Source organism: Athene cunicularia, assembly GCF_003259725.1.
Source record: "Athene cunicularia isolate RWA chromosome 2 unlocalized genomic scaffold, athCun1 chr2_part2, whole genome shotgun sequence".
NCBI lineage: Eukaryota > Metazoa > Chordata > Aves > Strigiformes > Strigidae > Athene > Athene cunicularia.
The window spans coordinates 10,777,673-10,797,863 of NW_020799096.1; the positions used below are offsets into that span (position 1 = coordinate 10,777,673).

The window sequence follows — 20,191 nt, forward strand, 5'->3', positions numbered from 1 at the left end:
TGTAAGAGACCTGCTACACCAGTTGGATGCACACAGGTCTGTGGGACCGGATGGGTTACACCAAGGGTGCTGAGGGAGTTGGCAGATGTGCTCGCCAAGCCACTGTCCATGATTTACCTGAAATCATGGCTCACTGGGGAGGTCCCATTGGACTGGAGGGTGGCAAATGTGACACCCATCTACAGGAAAGGCAGAAAGGAGGGTCCAGGAAACTATAGACCTGTCAGTCTGACCTCGGTGCCAGGGAAGGCCATGGGAGCAGGTCACCTCGGGTGCCATGAAAAGTCATATAATGGACAACCAGGGGATCAGGCCCAGTCAGCATGGGTTTATGAAAGGCAGGTCCTGCCTAACAAACCTGATCTCCTTCTATGACAGGGTGACCTGCTTACTGGGTGAGGAAAAGGCTGTGGATGTTGTCTAACTTGACTTTAGTAAGGCCTTTGACACCGTTTCCCACAGCATTCTCCTGGTGAAACTGCCTGCTCATGGCTTGGATGGGCACACGCTTTGCTGGGTAAAAAACTGGCTGGATGTCTGGGCCCAAAGAGTTGTGGTGAACGGAGTTAAATCTGGTTGGTGGCCAGTCACGAGTGGTGTCCCCCAGGGCTGGTTGTTGGGGCCACTCCTGTTTAACATCTTCATTGATGATCTGGGCGAGGGGATCGAGTGCCCCCTCAGTCAGTTTGCAGATGACACCCAGTTGGGTGGGAGTGTTGATCTGCTTGAGGGTAGGGAGGCTCTGCAGAGAGACCTGGACAGGCTGGAGCCATGGGCTGAGGCAAGCTGGGGGAGTTTCAATACGGCCAAATGGGGGCTGCCCTTGGGCCACAACAACCCCCAGCAGCGCTACAGGCTTGGGGAGGAGTGGCTGGAGAGCTGCCAGTCAGAGAGGGACCTGGGGGGGTTGATTGACAGCCGGCTGAACAGGAGCCAGCAGTGTGCCCAGGGGGCCAAGAAGGCCAATGGCATCCTGGCTTGTGTCAGCACTAGCGTGGCCGGCAGGGACAGGGAAGGGATCTGACCCCTGTACTCGGCACTGGTGAGGCCGCACCTCGATGTCTGGGTTCAGTTTTGGGCCCCTCACTACAAAAAGGACATTGAATGACTCGAGCGTGTCCAGAGAAGGGCAACGGAGCTGGTGCAGGGTCTGGAGCACAGGTCTGCTGGGGAGCGGCTGAGGGAACTGGGGGGGTTTAGTCTGGAGAAGAGGAGGCTGAGGGGAGACCTCATCGCCCTCTACAGCTCCCTGAAAGGAGGGTGCAGAGAGGGGGGATGAGTCTCTTGAACCAAGGAACAAGTGATAGGACAAGAGGGAATGGCCTCAAATTGCTCCAGGGAAGGTTTAGACTGGCTATTTGGAAGCATTTCTTTGCAGAAGGGGTTGTTGGGCGTTGGAATGGGCTGCCCAGGGCAGGGGTGGAGTCCCCATCCCTGGAGGGGTTTAAGAGTCGGGTTGACCCATCGCTGAGGGATCTGGTGGAGTTGGGAACGGTCAGTGTGAGGTTCATGGTTGGTCTGGATGATGTTCAAGGTCTTTTCCAACCTGGATGATTCTGTGATTCTGTACAGCGTGGATCCCTCCAGCAGCCAGGCTCAGACACTCAGTCTGCCCAATAGCTTCGCCTGAATCCCAGTCTCCCCAGTTGCTGGCACCTGGCCATATGAGTCCCCCTTTTCTCTTTGGAGTAGTGGGAGTGGCTGCTAGGTCAGGGGGGATTCTGTTGTGTGTTTTTAAGTGGCAGGAAGGAAATGACAACATGTATCCGGTTTGGTAGAGTTACAGATTTAATGTAAGCAAAGCTCTGACAGGTACAGAAGGGAGTGCTGGAGAGAGTGAAAATTGCTGAAAAATTACTGTGGGGATGAAATGGTTCAACTGTTGAGTATGCAAAAGTGAACTAACCTTGACAGCAGTATTTTCAGATTAAGTACTTATCGGCGAGGTTTCTGCTGCTCATAAAATACATGTGGCAGTGAAATGGTAGTCACTTGAAGTACCACACTTAAAAAGACCAGGCTGGGAGTGCTTCAGGAAAGCCTCCCACATCAGTGTTATGCTATTGCAGGTGACATTAATTGCAAAATAGTTTCATTTCTGATGTGAGTCACTCATTCATACCTGTGGGAAAGAGACTTTGAAAACTGCAGAGAGGATGCATGAGGCTTACTGAAATTCTCTACATATCATGAGAGGAGGTACCTGTTCTTAAACTGTCTAGAATATGCCATGAAAAATTTTCTTGAAGGGAAGATAATTCTTCAATTCTGCCTTTTATCTTGTCTCTGCACTGGCTTTGCATGGCCTCAGTGATGTTGCACTAAACAGTGGTAAGCCTGGCTTCCCTTAAGCTTACCTCTGTGAGCATTAGGGGGTTTGAGTTGTAGGGGCTGAAGTCCTGCAGCGATTGCACTGGGGAGGAACACATTTGCTGGGTGACTGAACCCTTTGGGCATACTCCATTGCTTGTTTTGATGCTGAATATTCCTGTTTTACAGCTAATTTTTGCAAGAATACTTGGGTATAGAGAAATTTTGTTGCTGCAGAGTAGCCTAGATCTATCCAACAGAGGAAATAAGCAGCTGAAGGGTAAAAAACTCATCAGAGAGCAGAGAGGTGATGGGACGATGATGTATCAATGTAGGATAAATGATCCTTTTCAGCTAGATGCCTTTCTTGGCTCTACCTCTGTGTCACACAGGGCTTGTCTCCCTCTGTAAGAGGAGCCACTTGTGCTGGCTGTCAGTGGGGAAGAGCTCCCGCACCAGTCGGCAGCCACCATGCCCCCTGCCCCAGTTCAGAGGGGACCCTTGGTGGGGCTGGCAGGGCTGCCTGCAGCCAGGCCAGGGCAGCTGCTGCTGGGCGGTGGCACTCTTCCATCACAGTCTGAGCATGAAAGACATTGTTTTTAATCTTCTTCCCAGCCCCTTTGCTTTCATACAGCCAGTTAGGAAAGGGTGGAGAAAATGCTCTTGGACACTGGCTGATATATCACTTACTGCACAATTTTTTCAGTACAACAGGAGCCAAAGTTCAGCAGCCTTGAAAATGCCTCTGAAATCTTTTTGTCAAAGCTTTAACCGAGGTCACGAATTTTAAGAAAAAGGCATGGAAGGCAAGCACCACAGTTTACAGTTTGGGATTCCTCCTTCATAATTTTTGTACTTGAAAGGTAACTGTAGCTGTTATCCTCATGTAAAGGTTTGAAAAAAGGAGTAAATTTTCATATATTCATCTGGACTCTCAGATGAGTATTCTCTATTCTGCTCTTACATGGTTCAAGACAGTTCCAAAAAATATCTAATTTACTTTTTCTCCCTAAGCAGCTGCAGGATTTGTGTGTGTGAGCAAAATGAGGGTAATAAAAAGCTGCAGCAGGGTTGCAGACGTAGTGATTTTTCTCTTAGCTATGTGCATAAGCAAAGGTTCTGTAATGTACATTTAGTAGCTGTCTCTTTTCGTGTGGATACCACATCAGTCAGTGAAACCCTTGACCTGGACCGAATGGCTGGTTGCTATGGCAACGGGTTGCATAGTAACAGTTTTTGTTCCTAGGTTGAATCATCTTGCCTGTCTTAAATGTGACTTTTGAGGAGGTCAGAAATTGTTCATCAGATGAAACTAGGAAAGTTTTTTCAAAGGAGAAGCAAAAATGTTGATGTTGTGCAACCTGAGCACCTGCTGAGAGATGTTCTTTGTTCATGGCAGTGCAAGAAGGTGGTCAGCTCCCCTGCCTTCTCCACTTCACTCACCAGAAAAAAAAAAAAAAAAAAAAAAAAAAACTGTAGGAGCTTCAGGGAAATTTGTCTGCTGTGCGACTCCCACTCCCAATCCTGCTAAAGGCAGTAGGGAAATATTATCAGCTTACTCCAGTAACCTTGAAAATTTCTGAATTTAAAGTCAGCACCTCTTCAGCTGCTCTCCAGCAGGACTGCTTCTAAAAACCTCTGCTGACCTGGTCCTGATTTGCACTGGAGGCCTTTATGAGTCTACATTTTAAGGAATAGCAACCATACTCTTCAGAAAAGCAGGTTTTTTGGCTTTTTGATGGCTCTGCTTGACAAGGTCCTGTGGGAGACTGCCACGGGGGGAGCAGAGGGACTCAGATTGATCTACAGGGCTGACCTCCCCAGAGCACAGGCAGGGCCCACTCCTGTGTTCTTCAGGCAGAGCCAAGCGTGGCAGAAAGCTAGTGTGGATTGTCAGGGACCTCCTTACTGAGCTTACCCTCAAAAATAAAGTGTACAAGCTGTGAAGGACTATCCAGGAGGGGCATAGAGGCAGTGGCTGAGCTTGCAGGGACAGAACTGAGAAAAGCAAAGATCAGGTGGTGCTGAAATGAGCTATGGGAATGGTTTCTCTGGGTACATTGGCAACACAAAAAAGGCTGATAAAATGTGAGCCTGCTGCTCATTGAGGCCAGGTTGAAGGAAATTAAAGTTACTTGATGCCTTTTTTTTGCCTTGGCTTTCACTAGTAAGGTCTGTCCTCAGGCCTGCTGGGCTTCAGAGTCCAGTAATAGAGTCTGTGGGAATGTAGTATTACCCACAGTAGAGGAAGACAGTGATGTAGTTCTTGAGCTGATTGTATGTACAGCAGCTCCTGGCACCACACAAGGTACTTCCAAGGATGCTGAAGGACTTGGTTGGTGTCATTGAGAAGCCACGTGGTGATCAGGGGAGGTTCCTGGTGACTGAAAAAGGGAAAATATTGTACTCTTCTTCAGTACTGTTAAGTGCCTTTATTAACCACCTGGATGATAGGGTGGAGTGCAGCTTTGGCAAGTCTGTGGATTAAATCAAACTGGGGGGAGTGGTCAGTACACCAGAGGGGCCTGGGCAGGCTGGAGAAGCGGCAGACAAGGAGCATCATGAAGTTCAGCAAAGGCAAACATAGGGTTCTTTATCCAGGGTGGAATAGCCCTGTCCACCAGTACAGGTTGGGGACCGCATGACTGGAAAGTCAGAAAGTGCCCTGCAGATGCTGGTGGACAAGTTGAACGTCAGGCCACAATGTGCTCTTCCAGCAAAGGCGGCCAGCTGTGTCCTGGACTGCATTAGCAAGGGTGTAGCCAACAGGACCTGGCTACACCTGCAGTTCTGTGTCTAGTTTTGTGTACCCTGGTATGAGAAATAAGTTAAATACAGGAGCAAGTCTGGTGGAGAGCCACCAAGATGATCAGGAGAGCTGGAGCAGATGATGAATGAGGAGAGGCTTAGGGAACTGGGTTTGTCCACCCACCAGAAAAGAAGAGTAAAGGGGTGTGTTATTGCTGCCTACAGCTTTCTGATGGGAGGATGCAGAAGAGCTGGAGCCTCCCTCTTCTGGGAGATGTGAAGTGGAGGGCTAAAGAGAACACAGGAAACTCTGAGTAGATACTAAGAAGTTGTTCTTGCTGTGAGGGTGGTCAAATGCTGCAGGGGCCCTGGGAGGTTGCTGGATTCCCATTGTGGGGACAGTCAAAACTCGGCATGTCCCTGATGCGACTGAGTGGGGGTTTGGGTCGGGTGACCTCCAGGGGCTCCTTCCAGCTGAGATCATTCTGCAAGTCTCAGTCTCTCTTCTCCTTGGCCATAGAGAAAAGTGAGTGTAACGGAGAGCCCAGACCAGGACTTTGCTTGTCAGTAGAAATGAAAATGTGTTGTGTGATTGTTACCCCCCCTTTCTCCTTCTCTCTGTCAGCCCTATACATCTCTCTTCCTGGTGAGCAGTGCCATCACGTTATATTTGGTGATGACATGTCACTGCAATCCCCCAAGAGAACTCTTCCAACATCACTTATTTCTTCTTTTTCATTAAATACACCACTGTGTGCTTTACCCTTCTACTCTTCTGGCATGGATAAAGTAAGCAGAGTTCAGCACTGACAGGAATATATATGTACTCAGGAGCTTATAGAAAAACAAAATCCAGACATGACATGTGATTGGAGAGTGGCTTTCTTTTGTTTATTTTTTTCTTTGTGTTACTTGATATAATTTCTTAGCAGCTGTCAACCTCTAGCACTGTCAGAACAGTCACTTACAGCTGTGCTGCTGCACTGTGATCCTGTCAGACAAGAGACACAAGGAGGAGTGAAGTGGGGTTGTCCGTTTGTCCATTTAAGTCTCAGAAAGATTTGAAGGGCTGGAGCCAGGTAGTGGAGGCGTTTGGAAGAGTTCGCTGCCGTGAAGGAATTGGCAGTGACAGGAAGGAGAACACTGAAACAGAAGAAACAGAGTCTGAAGGGACGCTGTTGTAGTATGGAAGGAACAAAAAATGCAGATAGGCTGACTTGGCTTGGGTTTAGTCCGTTTTTCCTGTAAATCTTAAAAATTATTTTACAAAATGTTGCTAGTCCTCAGGGTGGTGGAACAGTGCAGGTTCATAAGGTTACACCAGTTGTCCAGTGCTTCCGCAAACCAATGGGAAATCATAAAACCAACAGAATTTATTACCAGTGGCCCAGCAGCCCAGCCTGGCTTATCCTCCATGTGATGCACCTGTGGCCGGAATGTGCTTTTGGAAGATGTAAATCTTGAGGAAATGCCTGCTTGTCATTAAAGAGATGGCAAAGCTTTCTTCATGCATATAAATGTCAAGCAAGCATCTTGACCAAATTATCAGATGGTTGGTTGCATCTTGACATTGTAGAACATGCCAGCGGTTACACGGGGGAAGAAAAGATGCTCTTTGCTTCCTGTCCCAAAGTATTCTGGCTATGCTGCCGTGCACTGTGAATGTCCGTGTGGCAGCCCAGGGCAGGCTGTGCTGCAGGCGCTCAGGAAGTTAGCAGGGTTTATATAAAGCTCTGCTGGGTTTGCAGAACCTTTTGGCTCTTTTCCAGCATGGAAGCAGTGATATAAATAGAAGAATGTCTTGCTTTTGAAGTCTGCCTTCTATTCGCGGAAAGGAAGAACTTTTTGCTGGAGCTGTGATATCATAGCTGTTAAATACAAGTCTCAAGATCAGTCCTATGACAGGCTGAACCGCTTGACCACTTTTCAATGGGATGCGAGTGAGCTCAGTAGCTTACATCTTAACATCTCTGCTAGCTGGTTGCTGACATCTGAATAAGGTTTGGCTGTATGAAAGCAGAGCTCAAGAGTAATCCATCCTCCCATCTTCCCTCCCAGCTGCTCCCCTCCCCACTAAATGAAAAAAAAAAATGTTGCTATTTTTTCCTTTGGTCAGATTAACAAAATGTTTGGGACAGTAGTGGTTGGAGTTGGAATTGCTGGCTTAGCACGAATCCGAGACTTGATGAATCCGATGCCTTCCAGCCCTTCTGAGCACCTGAAACTCTTTGGATTTGTATCCAGGTTAGAAATTTCATTTTAGCATGTTTAATATGTATATTTTAATGTTTCTTTATTCTGGTGCACATGCCTTTCCTTGTGGAGGACTATTATTTCAGGGGGCAGAGGATGAATATCCAAAGTTTTATATTTCTCTTATAATTAAAGCTGTCTGAAAAGGGAAAATTTATGCAAATATGCCTGTCATTCTGAGTGGCAGCTAGGAAATGAGCACAGAAAGCTTTGCGAGAGGGAACAAATAGGATACCTTAGTGAGATGTCTTGCAAAAATGACTAAAATAAAAACGGAGTGACGTTCTCGCTGTAGGATCTGTGTGATAAAAAGAAGTGCAATTCTGTCTAACTGTCTAATTTCCTCTAGGTTTGGGATGGTACAGAAAATAATTACACTAATGAGCTAATGTATGCATGGCATTGTAGAAATGTTTAAAAAACAGAAGAAGCTTTACAGAGTTTTAATTTTTTTTTTTAACAAAAACGAGTTGTAAAGCTCCTAATACTGCAACTTAATCATAAAATTCTATTATTTTTTCCTTTAAGAAAACCAGGTACTGAACCTGTAGATGTCTTTAAAGAAAATCCCACAATTTAGTATATATAGTTCGGTTGCTTCTTAGAAAGCAAGAGTTTTCCTCACTAGCTTGGAGCTGTGGAAATTTAGTATATACCTCCTTCTAAGCATTCCTGCTGGACTGTCTGCCCCATAACAGCGGAGCATAAAGGTTTTAAATAGTTAGGCAGTATATGTATGGATCACAGACTGCAAATTTATTTTTCCAGCTATATTTAAATCATGCAGTCAGGGTTGTCTGAGACTGAAAAGACCCATTAGGTCATCCAGTATATCTCCCTGCCAAATACACTCTCGGTTCCCTGATGCCTTTGCTAGTGCTACCAGCTAGCCTTGAACATCACTGAAGATAGGGTTTCTACTACTTCTGTTGAGAAACAGTGCTGTCGAAATGCATGGCTTGTATGTTGCCTTGTTCTTTGCATTCCAGTCACGCACAAACATTACCTGTCTTTGCTTTCAAGTCCTGCTTGTGGCCTACCCTCATGCCCTCTATCCTATCACCTATCCTAACCCTGTCAAGGGGTCTGCTGCAGTCTTTACTAATGCAAAGGGCTTTTGCAGGGGGGGTGTGTGTGTTTCATTTTCAGGTGGAGATGTGCTCAAGGTGGTGGCCAAGAGAGCCTTCCCCTTAGCACTAACATGGTGTGTGTGTCATAAGGTGTGAGTTATCCTAGCCAAGCATCTGCTTTGTCCCTCTTCTGTTTGTCCGTACTTCTTGTAGCTGCATGTGGCCCTGCCAACTCAAGTCCTGTTGCCCATGTTGTCCAGCACGGTGGGGAGAAGTTGTCCCATAGGAACACTGTACTCCTTCGAGTCACTCTTAAAATGGCTCTTTCGTAATGATGCTTATTAAAAACTAAAACATCCAAACCCAAAAAACAGAATCAAAAAGCACTTTACACTTCAATAATAGCAGGACAGTTTCAGTACTGACACCACCACCTACACACTGCCCATCTGTTTTGTTCTTCTGTGCACTCCACTTCTGTCTGTAAGTGCTCATGCCCTTCCTGGATAACAAGCTGCCTTTGTTCTACTCTGCTTGAGCTCAGTGAGACAGTGGTCCATAGGAACAACTTCTAAGTGCTGCTGCACAACATGCAGTTGGAAGGAGTGGACTGTGATAGTTATACTCTGGTTGTATTTATGCACAGGAGGGATTTTGGCAATATTAATGAGGCCAAGCAGATTAGCCTGGAAGATGCTCTAAGAAACAAAGAGATCCATGCAGCCTTCATCAGCACAGAGAACAGAAGCCATGAAGAAACCATCAGGTATTTTGAGATTTTTTTCTTTCTTTTTTTCACCTTTTCCCCTGTAATTTAGAAACATAGAGGAGCTGTGTAAAGCTCTTGCAGGAGAGGATGTGAACACTGGAGAGGATGCTGCCAGACTAGAAGCCTGAAGTGAATGATAGCCAGTCCCTAGTGCACCCAATAAAACTTGGAAGAGATTAGGACTTAAGATGCATTCATTTCCCAAACAATTCCAACTGCGTACCTCTAGGCCTGTGTTTGATGGACGGACAGCTTAAAATAGGATTCAAAGCCTTTCCTCACAGATTATATAGAGGAAGGGCACTCTGGTGCCCCACTCCAGCCACTCAAGTGTCTGGAAGTTAGAAATTGCAGTGCTCAGCACTGCGACATTTTAGTGACTTGCTGTAGGTGAGTGAGGGAATTCTGTGGAAAAAGAACTAAAACCCAGCTCTCCTGGTGTTTAAATGTATGATGTAACCACCACACCATCCTTGCTAAGAAACTTGTCATTTATTTCTGCTACTCCGCACTGTGCATTTCTCCATATAGGGCTGACTGTGAGAATGAGAAGCAGCTTGCACGTTGGAGAGAGATGATTACAGTGATATACTTCTAAAAGACTGATCTTGTATCCCTTTCAGAATGTTTTTAGAAGCTGGGAAACATGTCCTTGTTGAGTACCCCATGGCTTTGTCTGCTAAGGCGGCCCATGAGCTCTGGGAGATGGCTGAGCAGAAAGGTAACACATTTGTTCCCAAGGGTGTAAACTGTTATTACCTGTTGGGTAGCAGCAAAAGGCATCAGACAAAGGCAGGGCTCCCATCTACTATTAATCATGACATACAAGGGAGTATGCCTCTCTTGGAGAGGTGTCAGTCAAGGATTTAAGACATGTGTCAATAGGGAAATAAAAACACAAATGTCAGTGCTAAGAGTAAGGTAGGAATGTTTGCCCTCACAGAAGAACTGCTTTCTGCTTGTGACACTAAGAATTCAGTTAGAGAAGGAAACTTCTGTCACAGTGATAGTAAAGCACTTAATGAGTGTAGCTACTGGACTTCTGCACTTTGCTGTCCTCTCTCTCCCTGAAAATAAAACTAGAAACAGCTCCCCTAGCTTCTAGCATTTGTGATGTGCTGGTCACACACAGCTGCTCGTGCTATTGCAGGTCAGCAAGGCATCCCTGTCTGAAAGACAGCTTGTCTTGAAGCAAAATCTCTTTATTTCTGGAAAGCGTGTGGTCCCAACCTTGCGATGCCAAGGGTCAGAAGCTGGCAGTTCAGTTGAGGCCAGTGGGGATGTATGGGGCTACAAGGAAGAGAACAGTGCTGGGCAGGAGCAGAGTGCAAACCGTTTGGACAAGCTGCTCTATTTATACCACTACTTTTAAAAAACTTCCTCTGTGACTTTTGTCCTAAAACACTGGAGGCATAGGATTTCTGCTTTTTTGTTTCTCTGTACCAGCACCACTTACTGCGTTGTTGCTTGCCAAATGGCTTCCAGTTGAGCAGAATTTATGCCCCTTCTCTTGAAGCAGCAACAGTTACTGTCAGCAGCCTAAACTGACTCTCCTGGAAACCTTCCAGAAAAACACATATTGAATGAGGGCCACATTCAATGTGTATTGGATAGCCTCTATTCCAGAGTAGCCCAGTTAATTGCAGTGGCGGGAGGTACTCTTTAACATATTGTTACAGTCTCAGTCTGAGTCTTAGGCTATTTTTTCTCTTCCTTTTTCTTTTCCTACTACCCTGGAAGGAAAAATGCAGAACAAGGAAATGAAAAGGGAAAGAGGCCAACAATTAATCCATCTTTTACTTTGAAGACTCATGTTTCAACCGTAGTTGGGTATTGGGTTTCATTACAGACTTTCTATTAAACATAGTGGCTACTGTCCCTGTAGTCTCTATATTTGTCTCCTGAAAATCCTTAACCCAGATTGATGCCTCAGCACAGGGCCCGTGTTTGATTTTCATTTTGCCAGCCATGCGTGAGAACATTTCTAAGTGAGTTCCCACTGGTGGCTGGTGAAGCCTTTACTGCTTAGATGTGCCTCTGATTCACACAGAAAGCTCTTATTTAATCTGGCCTGATTTTTGGTGTGTGGTTTTCTTGTTTGGTTTGTTGTTTTGTTTTTTTGTTGTAATGGCAGATAAAGTACTCCATGTGGAGCATATTGAACTTCTGACTGAAGAGTACAAGCAGCTGAAAAAAGAAGTGGCTGGGAAAGAACTGGTGAAGGGAACATTGCATTTCACAGGTCAGTGGCTGTGAGGAAATCGAAATCCATCTGGATTTGTCTGCCTGCTCCACAGGGACACCAGCCCTTCCAGGCTTCATTCAGTCCTTTTAGATGAGAGTCTGTCTATAAACTCAGTAGAGACACAGGTATCAGTTCTAGCTATTTCCAAGAAATTACAGAACTATCTGGAAAGCACCTTTGCCTTAAAAGTTGTCTTCTGCAGACCGTTGCTTTGCTTATCTTTCTGCTATCTGGTGAAGAACACAAGCCTGTGCCTTACTGAATGGAGGAGAAAGCACTTCTTCATGTCTTCTTTACTTTGGGGGTAGTGACCAATTTCTCATTCATACTGGTCTCAGAGAGGAGGATGAGCTCTGAGGAAATGTCCCAATTTCTACTGGGGACCTTTAGTCTTCTGTACTGGTGTTTGGTCCCAGAAGAACTGGGAGAGATTTTCAAGCCATTGTCAACGTTGTCAACGAACAAGGGTTCGTTGTGTATGAACTTTGTGCAGCCTTCTATGTCATAGCTCACTAACTGATCCATTTCAAGGTTGACCATGTTTGTTGACTTTCCTACTCAGCCCATCCACTCGTGGCCTTTCTACACTCTGGTCTCTAAGCCCACAACACTGCAGTTTCTTCAGCCTTTCCTATGCCGAGGGCATTATTCTCTTTCTCATTTCTCAAGACTTTCTGTTGCTGTTGCTCCAGGTAGTGTCCTCGATGAAAACAAAACAGGATTCCCAGCTTTCAGTGGAATTGCCCGACTGACTTGGCTGATTGACCTCTTTGGAGACCTCACTGTTACCTCTGCCACCAGAGTAAAGCAGAAAGATAAGAATTATTCCAGAATGACTGTTCACTTTCAGACGTCAAATGAGAAGTGAGTAATGACCGTGGCAGCAGGTGAGCCAGGCTCTTCAGGTGTCATCTGCAGGAATTCTGCATCCTCTTTTCCTCTTGTGGAAACAGAATGGGTGGATACTGGCATGAAAGTGTAGAGGAGAAACAGACCTGAAAGTGCTTTCTGTAGTAATCACAGTAAAAAGAGACACCATCAAACAATGTCTGCTGAAGAGCACAAGGAGGTTTAAAAGCTCTGTTCTGATGTCTGAATGTAGGAATGGGCCCATAATACATTTTACCATGCCCAACACCCTTCTCTTGCACTGTGAAAAATTGTTCATTGGCAGGATATTTTTTGTTTAGCATCAGACATTCTAGCTGTACATTGAAAGCTAACCTTTCTTTAAAGGTTGAAAATACAGGACTGTTTGAAAAGGTAACTCACTAGTTATAATATTTAGCTTGTAGAACTATAATGTTTGTACTGGTATGTAGTACTAGCTGGAGGTTAAGAGAAAATTACACGTTTCAAGCAGAAGTATAATAAACTACTGAAAGGCCAACATGTCAAGTTTGCTCTTGACTAATGTTTAATCTGCAGTCTTGAAGTTTCCTTGATTTTTTTTTTTTTTTCCTGAGTAGGACAACAGTATGTTTCCCGTTTCTTGTCTTTTTGCTTTTGTTGCATGAGCATTTCAGACTGAGTGAGAATCCAGCAGCCAGGACTGCTTGCCATTTTTTCCAATCATTGCATGATGACTTCCGTGCAGAAAACTGTTCAGATTATGCATTTTATAATAATGAGTTTGATCTCCCTTTTATTATATGCTAACAATAACCTTGCTATCAAATAGTATATTTTAATGGCCTTGCTATAAAATAGTATATTTCCAAATAATATGACCATGAAGTAAGTCTTCAGTGTTTCATCCTGTAGATTGAGTACTCAACTTGGTCCAAAGTCTGGTGGTGTATTTTGCTGGAAACTCTCTGGTTTGGCCATTCTGGACCATCCGCATGGAGGTCGTGTTCTTTCAGATATGTTGAAGTTACTTACGATGACAGTTTACTGTGTGCTATAGATGCAACTTGAGAACTGTCTGACATGAAAATGTACAGAGAAGTTACACACACTCTGTATGTTTCCTAGGAGGTAAGAATGGTGATGGAACAATTTGTTCCTTTCTCTTCACTCCTATTTTCCTGTTTTTCTATGTAGCACACTCTGCCTTTGAGACAGATGACCCACTCATAGGCATATGACAAGAGACAGATGAGAAGACCAGGGAGAGCAGGGGAAAATAAGACCCCATGGGAAATTATTCTGGCCTATCTTTGTTTGTAATAAATTAGCCTTTTTTGTTGCACTTACACTGCTAGAACACTAAAAAAAACCCCCAAACCAACAACAGCAGAAAACCGCCACCAAACATGAATGCTTAATACTTTAATAATTTTAGGTAAGTGTTTAGTTTAAAAAGTAATAACCTGAAGGACTAGCTGTTTGGGGAATGAATAATCAGAGCTCATTTGAACTGTTAGTTTCACTGCAAGTTTAGTTAAACCTTTTATCAGCCAGTCCTACAAAGCCCACTGCAGTTTATTGTGAGATTGCCATCTTGTTTGCCTTCCTCTCTCTTTAAATAAAACATCATTTCTAATTCCTTTTAAAATGCAGTTGTGAGAGGACAGAACTCTGTATACAAGCTGTTTACCCTCTTTGCAATTTGCCAGTAACACGAGTAGCTGTAAAGATCTATATAGAGTGAGATTTTGAACTAATTCCAGCAGGTGGAACTAGTGGGTGGCTTAAACATTTCCCTGGCTGTCCTGTCTCCTAGATAGTTCTTGGCTACTATGTATGATATTTTCTAGATACAAACCCCTTTCTGGGTTACTGTTTTTTTTCCTGCTTTATGCTGCTAACTGATACCTGCTTTTCTTAGTCCACTACTGATTATTTGTATGGGTCCGTTAGTGTTTTGTCACCATGAGCATTTTAATGACCTCGGGGACAGTCAGCTTTATGCCTCTGGGATAATTTACGCCGACTGGAAAGTTACATAGCGTTCCTGTATTCTGTTCAGTGGCAGAGCCATATTTCCTGCTGACCTTCCCTCATTGACGTCAGTGGAGTTACAGCAGTAGAGAATTTGGCCCACTCTCCATCAAGTGAAGTTATGGCCTGGCAGTGATGGTGATGGCGTTACAGCTCTAATTTGCCCAACCTTTATTTTGCTGAAAGATGGGAAAGGTCTGCACCTTTCCTGAGAGCAATCCCATCCTTTTTAGAAAGACGTGATTACGCTAACCTTGAGAAATCAGCTTAATTCCGCCTATTTTCTGCCTTGAAAAATAGAGCAGGTGCAGGATGCAGCAGCCTGTGTCTTGTTCGTTAAGCAGGGATTTGTGCAAAGGCTATAGACTGTCTCCACTGCAGAGCCTGCACTGGCTGCTCATCCGTCCCTGGCTGGATTTTGGAGGTGTGTGTTAATGCCTGATGCCCAGCTATCTGAGAGATGACCTTGGCCTCTGTTGTGTTTCCAAGACAGTTGAGCTGACAGCCTCTCTGTGATAAAACACTGAGCAATCCAGCAAAAGCCAAACCTCTACTGGCAGCACGGCTGGTTTGGGACTGCAGTACCCGTCCCAGGATTACAGAGCTTGAATTCAGTAAATGTCAGAAATTAATTTTAGAGAGATAATGATTTGGGCAATGTCTCTTTTGATGTAAACTAGGGGTAGGGTCTAATTGTCCAATTCCCATCCAAGGTAAGGTAGCCCTTTTTTGATTGCATGGTAAATAAAAATACTGGCATTTTCAAAGAGTGAAAAGGAAGGGGTTTATAAGAAATTGAAGGCATTTTCTGAACACATTCTGGCAATAAATGTTTGAAATATTGTGTGTATCGAGATCTAAGCTTACAAAGTCTAATAAAAAAGCTTCAAATTGAACATCCATAAAAAATCATGTAATACATGCTTTCTGCAGAATTTGCTGCATAAAATATTAAGCTGAGTGAACCCAGCATGAAGCCAGCTTAATTCTTCTGCTGATACAAAGAGTGTTCACTTCATTTTTGTTTATTTAACTAGGACAGTCCAACTAGGGCCATACATTATTTGAAGAAATAGGGAATCAGAAAAACAGAGTCTCTTCCAATCGCTGAATAAAATGTAGCTAGGAGAGCTCTTCCAGTCTAAAATCTAGAAAGATGAAATGATCGGGAAAAGTCAGGGTGATTTCTTCGCTGCAGATAGTGCTTTCTTTGTAAAAAGTCAGTATAGAAGTGGTTTGTTAGAGTTTGGTTAAACCTGCTTTTTCTTCTTTAACTGTCCAACATATTTAATGTGGCTTTATTCATCTACTAAAACTGCTGCATTTGTTGCTTCTAAGTGACACTAGTGATGCTGCTAAATAAAAAACTACATCCATAGCCAGATAATTTGATATAAATCTTTAATGCAAATGAGTAAATGATCTGTTAAAAAAATAGTAGTTACAATTATCTGACATAAAATACAAACCTGTTTCTTAAGCTACAAAATTGCTTAAATAATGTGCAGACTTGCAGCATACATATCTTTATAGCAAAAAAGGGATTAGGTTTAGTGTAGAAGTAATTGTTAATTAAAAATTAACATGTTTTGGTTACCAATCAAGTAGAATCAAGCTATCTTTGGGAAAATAACTAAAAATCCAATCACAGAAGAAGATAAATCTATTTAGTAAACCCAACATTTTCCTGCTCACTAATCTAAATCAGTCATTTTAATCACTTTGATTAAATTCTGCTCGCTCTGCATGACTGTACTTCTGATTCAGCAGCTTCCCTGAGCTAGAGAAGAAGATGACAAACGCTTGAGCCTGGTTATTGGTGTGCTTCTACCCGAGATCTCCTCGAGGAGGTGACCCTGTTTTGGATCGTATGGTGGACTTCCCTAGATGCATAGGTCTTTGCCTATGCCTGCCCAGTGATTTCTTCACAACTGTTTACCTGAGATAAAGCAGCTTTGAATAACAGTGGCCTGAAGAATGTCAAATCAGCTTTGCTGAGTCAGAACAAAACCCAACTTGCTCAGCAGCCTGCCTCTAACCCAGGTCAACTGCCAGCACCTCGGGGAATGAGGATGAGAACATAGAAAGCACCAAGTAATATGGCCCTTAAGCACCCTTCTAGCCTGCTACAACACGTAGCCTTGAGACTTCCCAAAACACATGGTGTCTTTGCATTTATTAGTTCTCTGAGGATTTTTCTGGTGCATTTTTGCAGGCTGGGATTTGGGTCTATTTTTTTTTTTTTCCCCAGTTGTTTTATTCTGTTCAGTCAGGTTCATCTGGTCATGCTTAATTTGGCGGGGGGGGGTGTGTAGTAGTAGAGGTGAGCAAAGAGTAATTGATACAATTATATGAATATAGAAACTGGATCCTAAAGCATAAAAAATGAGAGGTGCAGAATCATTAAGCTGAGTGCTCTGCAGAATGTGTCCAGGGTAGACTGACAAGGACTTTCTTTCCACATCTAATGATATTGAAGATTTAATGGGCAGTACTTGGAGACAGAATTTATTCTTCCACGCTATTGATGCCCTCATAATTTGTGAGTGGCAGACTAAAGTGGGCCATAAAGGACTGTGGAAGGGCCATCAATAACCAAGTAAGAAAAATAATGTGCATCCTCTAAACACAGGCAGTAGCGTGTGGTGATGAATGAGCTGCAGGAAGGTAATGGCATGGTTTAGGCAGCTGACAAAAGAGCAGGAAGAGAGGATTGTGGCTGTGGCTGGTGTTGAGGACCATTCCTCAAAACCTCTGCAAGCATTTGCAGTGTTGGGCCAGGGAATCGTTTAAGACCCCTGGAACGATGCAGGACATTCCATGGGTCCTCTTTGCTCAGCCAAACTGGGAATCTGGGGAAGAAAGTGTGAGGATCTGTGAGCTATGCCACTCAATAGCCAACACCACCAATGCTTGGCCTGGAGACTGTGGCTATCACATTGGCATAAGACAGGACTTTGCTCTGATTAAGAAAGACCTGCCTGAGAGTGTATGTAGCTGAAACAGGCAAAATTGGCATCTTCTGATGTAATCTCTAGGATCAACTCAGTGCTCCTGGTGAAGAGAAAGAAACATATTTGAAAAGTTCAGAGACTACGGACACTATTATTTTCATGAGTGAACATGCCAGCTCATCCTAAAGGGATGGTGTTCAACTTGCATAGTGGCACCTGGGTCATCGTTATGTACCTGACGTAAATTTATTCTTCCTGGAGGAATGATTAGACATTGCGGACCTTGTGAGTTTAGCTGTGATTGAATCATGCGCAAAATATTTGTATGTTTAACTGAACTTTTTGTCAAAGACCACAAACAGACAGATTAGGCTTTCCTCTTCCGTGTGAGATGGCTAGACGTTGCTGGCTTCACTTTGTGCACAGGGAAAACAAAGTTGGAGAGAGCTTAAATGGTGGGCTGAAAGTCACGGCATGAAGCAGCGGCAAAGTTAAGGTGTTACCTGATGTTCAGCTCTGTAACCACAAGTCATGTTGGTCACCTAAATGTGCAATGACTGAAATGTAAAAATGGTGTATTTATTAGGGCATTTTCTGTAAATGCTGAGAAAAAAAAGCATAAACTAGAACTGTTGATTCCGTTTCTTCATAAATACTATTATTTTTTCTCTTCCTCTCCACACTAGACCTCTAACTTGGATTGAAGAAAGGGGACCAGGAATGAGACGTGAAAAGAAAATCAACTTCTGTTTCACAAGTGGTTGCCTGGAGAACTTCCCTCAAGCCCCAAGGTCTGCAGTGGGCCTTTTCATGCAGGATCAGAACCTCTTTGCCAAAAAACTGCTGGGCCAGGTATCCAAGGAGGAGCTGGCCGCTGAGAAATGGCGAATTTTGCGGTGTCTTGACCTTGCCGAGCTGATCCAGCAGCACTGTGAACAGCCAGAGAAAATCTGTTCCTGAGACTGCTTCCAGGGAAGGAGGAACATGGCAGACAGGAAAGCTGCAGGGCTAGAGCTCACTGTTGCCATCAAGCAGTTGCTTTTTCTGTTTCATTACTTTCTTTTTGACTAGTTGTGATTCCTAGGCTCTCCGGGTGGGATGGAGAGTCTGGGGTATACCCTGTGCCTTCTGATTTGTGCCAGAACAAAGCAACATTACTCTGCTCCGATGCATTGCCGTCCTTTCAGGCAGATAGGAACCCAGCAGCAACAAGCTTTCCTATGGTTCAGTTGGAAATGTCCCTGAGAGCAGATCCTGGAGGACTGCAAATACTAGATATGATTTTCCCTCCCGAGTTTTTTTTCCTCTCTAGATACATCTGAAAATGAGATGTGTCTCATTTAGTAATATTGGTGTAATAATATCTAGAAAGAAGTATTGGCTAGAATGAAGTTCTAGGTGAGTTTTCCACCTCTTTACTTGATCTGCAGAACTTGACCTTTTCCTGATGCCCCAAAATGTTCCGTGTGCTCACTCTAATTAGTTGTTGTGCCTGTTTAGGGTTTTTGGGTTTTTATTTTATTTTATTTTTCACATTGGAAACAATCTACCTTCAAATAGAATCTATACTGGTATCAAACCAGAAGTAATGTCTTGATAGATGCCATGTCGAGTTCGCTCGATTTCTCTGTGCCAACATAGAAATCTTTTTCCAGCAGAGATTAGAACAGTACTTTAAACTAACGCTTCACCTGACTGCTTTCTACTGAATCTAAATTTTTTTTTTTTTTTTTTTTTTTTTTTTTATTCAGAATGTGAATGGATCACTGCTAAAGATAATATGCATCATGCCTTTAAGAAAAAATACTAATGCTTTCCTGGAACCAGTGAAATTTATTAGAAATAGTGATAAAATTACAATAGAACTGTAGAAAGTGGAGAAATTTGCAAAATACAGCCATGCATTTATGGTGTATGACACCTGTGGGGATGGGTCTTTAGCATTGTACAGTAGTCCCAGGGTCATGTGTGAAGACGTTGTCACTTCCCTAAAGCAGCATTTTTGTTTTAGAAGAAGTCTAAACAGTGCACAAAGCTGCTTACAATTCTTCTGCCTTTTATTTTCTGATTACAGAATCTGTCAGTGCTATATTAATACAGCAGCAAACTTCAGTCTGTGCAGCTGTTCTTTCAAACACAGAACCATAATTTCTTTTCCATATTATCACTCGGGCAATTTTTTAATAAGGGAGCATATATGTTGTGAATGTATACATAATTACAGCCAGTGAATTTTGATGTTAAAAAGACGTCCTTTGGGTAAATCATGTTCATTCATAATTTGGATACAGTTCTGTTAGTTGGAAATCAGGGAAGGAAAGACTCTGTAATTTTTTCCCAAATCAGACAGGTTTTACGAGCAACTCTGGAGCTTGATATGTGAATGAATTCTGCATGTGAAATTTGTTTAAATCTATGTTAAAATCAGTGAAAACCCTCCTGTTGACTTCAGTGGACTGAAATCCATGTGGGTTGGTAGCAGATTTGTGCAGGCAGATCCTGCACTTGTCCACCCAAATGGACACTGTACCGAGCATTCTCAGGGACTTCTTTACCAACGTGATGGACATTGCCTGGGCAGATCTTATGCTGTGTGAGGGGGAAAGAGTGGGTTTGTGGCAAAACGCAAAAAGTCCATCTGGGATCGGAATTAAATTGGAATCTGCTGTGTATACCTATCTGCTATGTATGACAGCTTGTGAGAGGTTCTGTTTCTTGCAAACTCCTCAGCTGTGAATACGGGGTGAATACCACTTGTTTACATGCTAATTCACAAGGGGTACCTGGGGAAGGAGGGCAAAGGGGAGGGACATTCACGATCCCCATCTATAGGCGTCAAAATTAGCCACCACATCTCCCTGGGCACACTCTGCAGTTGCTGGTGAGAGCAGTATTCCTCTAACAAATGGGGAATAAATTCATGGGAGCACTGTAGAGCAGCAATATAACACTGTGC

The 20,191-nt window shown here is 43.7% G+C and overlaps 1 protein-coding gene across 4 annotated transcripts in view; it reads left to right on the top strand.

The window, feature by feature from the left end:
• Nucleotides 1-18,961, top strand: part of BLVRA (biliverdin reductase A) — a 49,843-nt gene extending 30,882 nt beyond the window's left edge. For 3 of the 4 annotated variants that reach the window (XM_026843841.1, XM_026843843.1, XM_026843844.1), the window contains 6 exons: nucleotides 7,175-7,302; nucleotides 9,028-9,147; nucleotides 9,774-9,871; nucleotides 11,285-11,392; nucleotides 12,088-12,259; nucleotides 17,922-18,961. In XM_026843841.1, the coding sequence (XP_026699642.1) occupies nucleotides 7,175-7,302; nucleotides 9,028-9,147; nucleotides 9,774-9,871; nucleotides 11,285-11,392; nucleotides 12,088-12,259; nucleotides 17,922-18,195 (900 nt within the window). In that variant the 3' untranslated portion in view covers nucleotides 18,196-18,961. The remainder of the gene's footprint in view (nucleotides 1-7,174; nucleotides 7,303-9,027; nucleotides 9,148-9,773; nucleotides 9,872-11,284; nucleotides 11,393-12,087; nucleotides 12,260-17,921) is intronic. The other variant, XM_026843842.1, reaches the window with a different exon arrangement.
• Nucleotides 18,962-20,191: the final 1,230 nt, after the last annotated feature.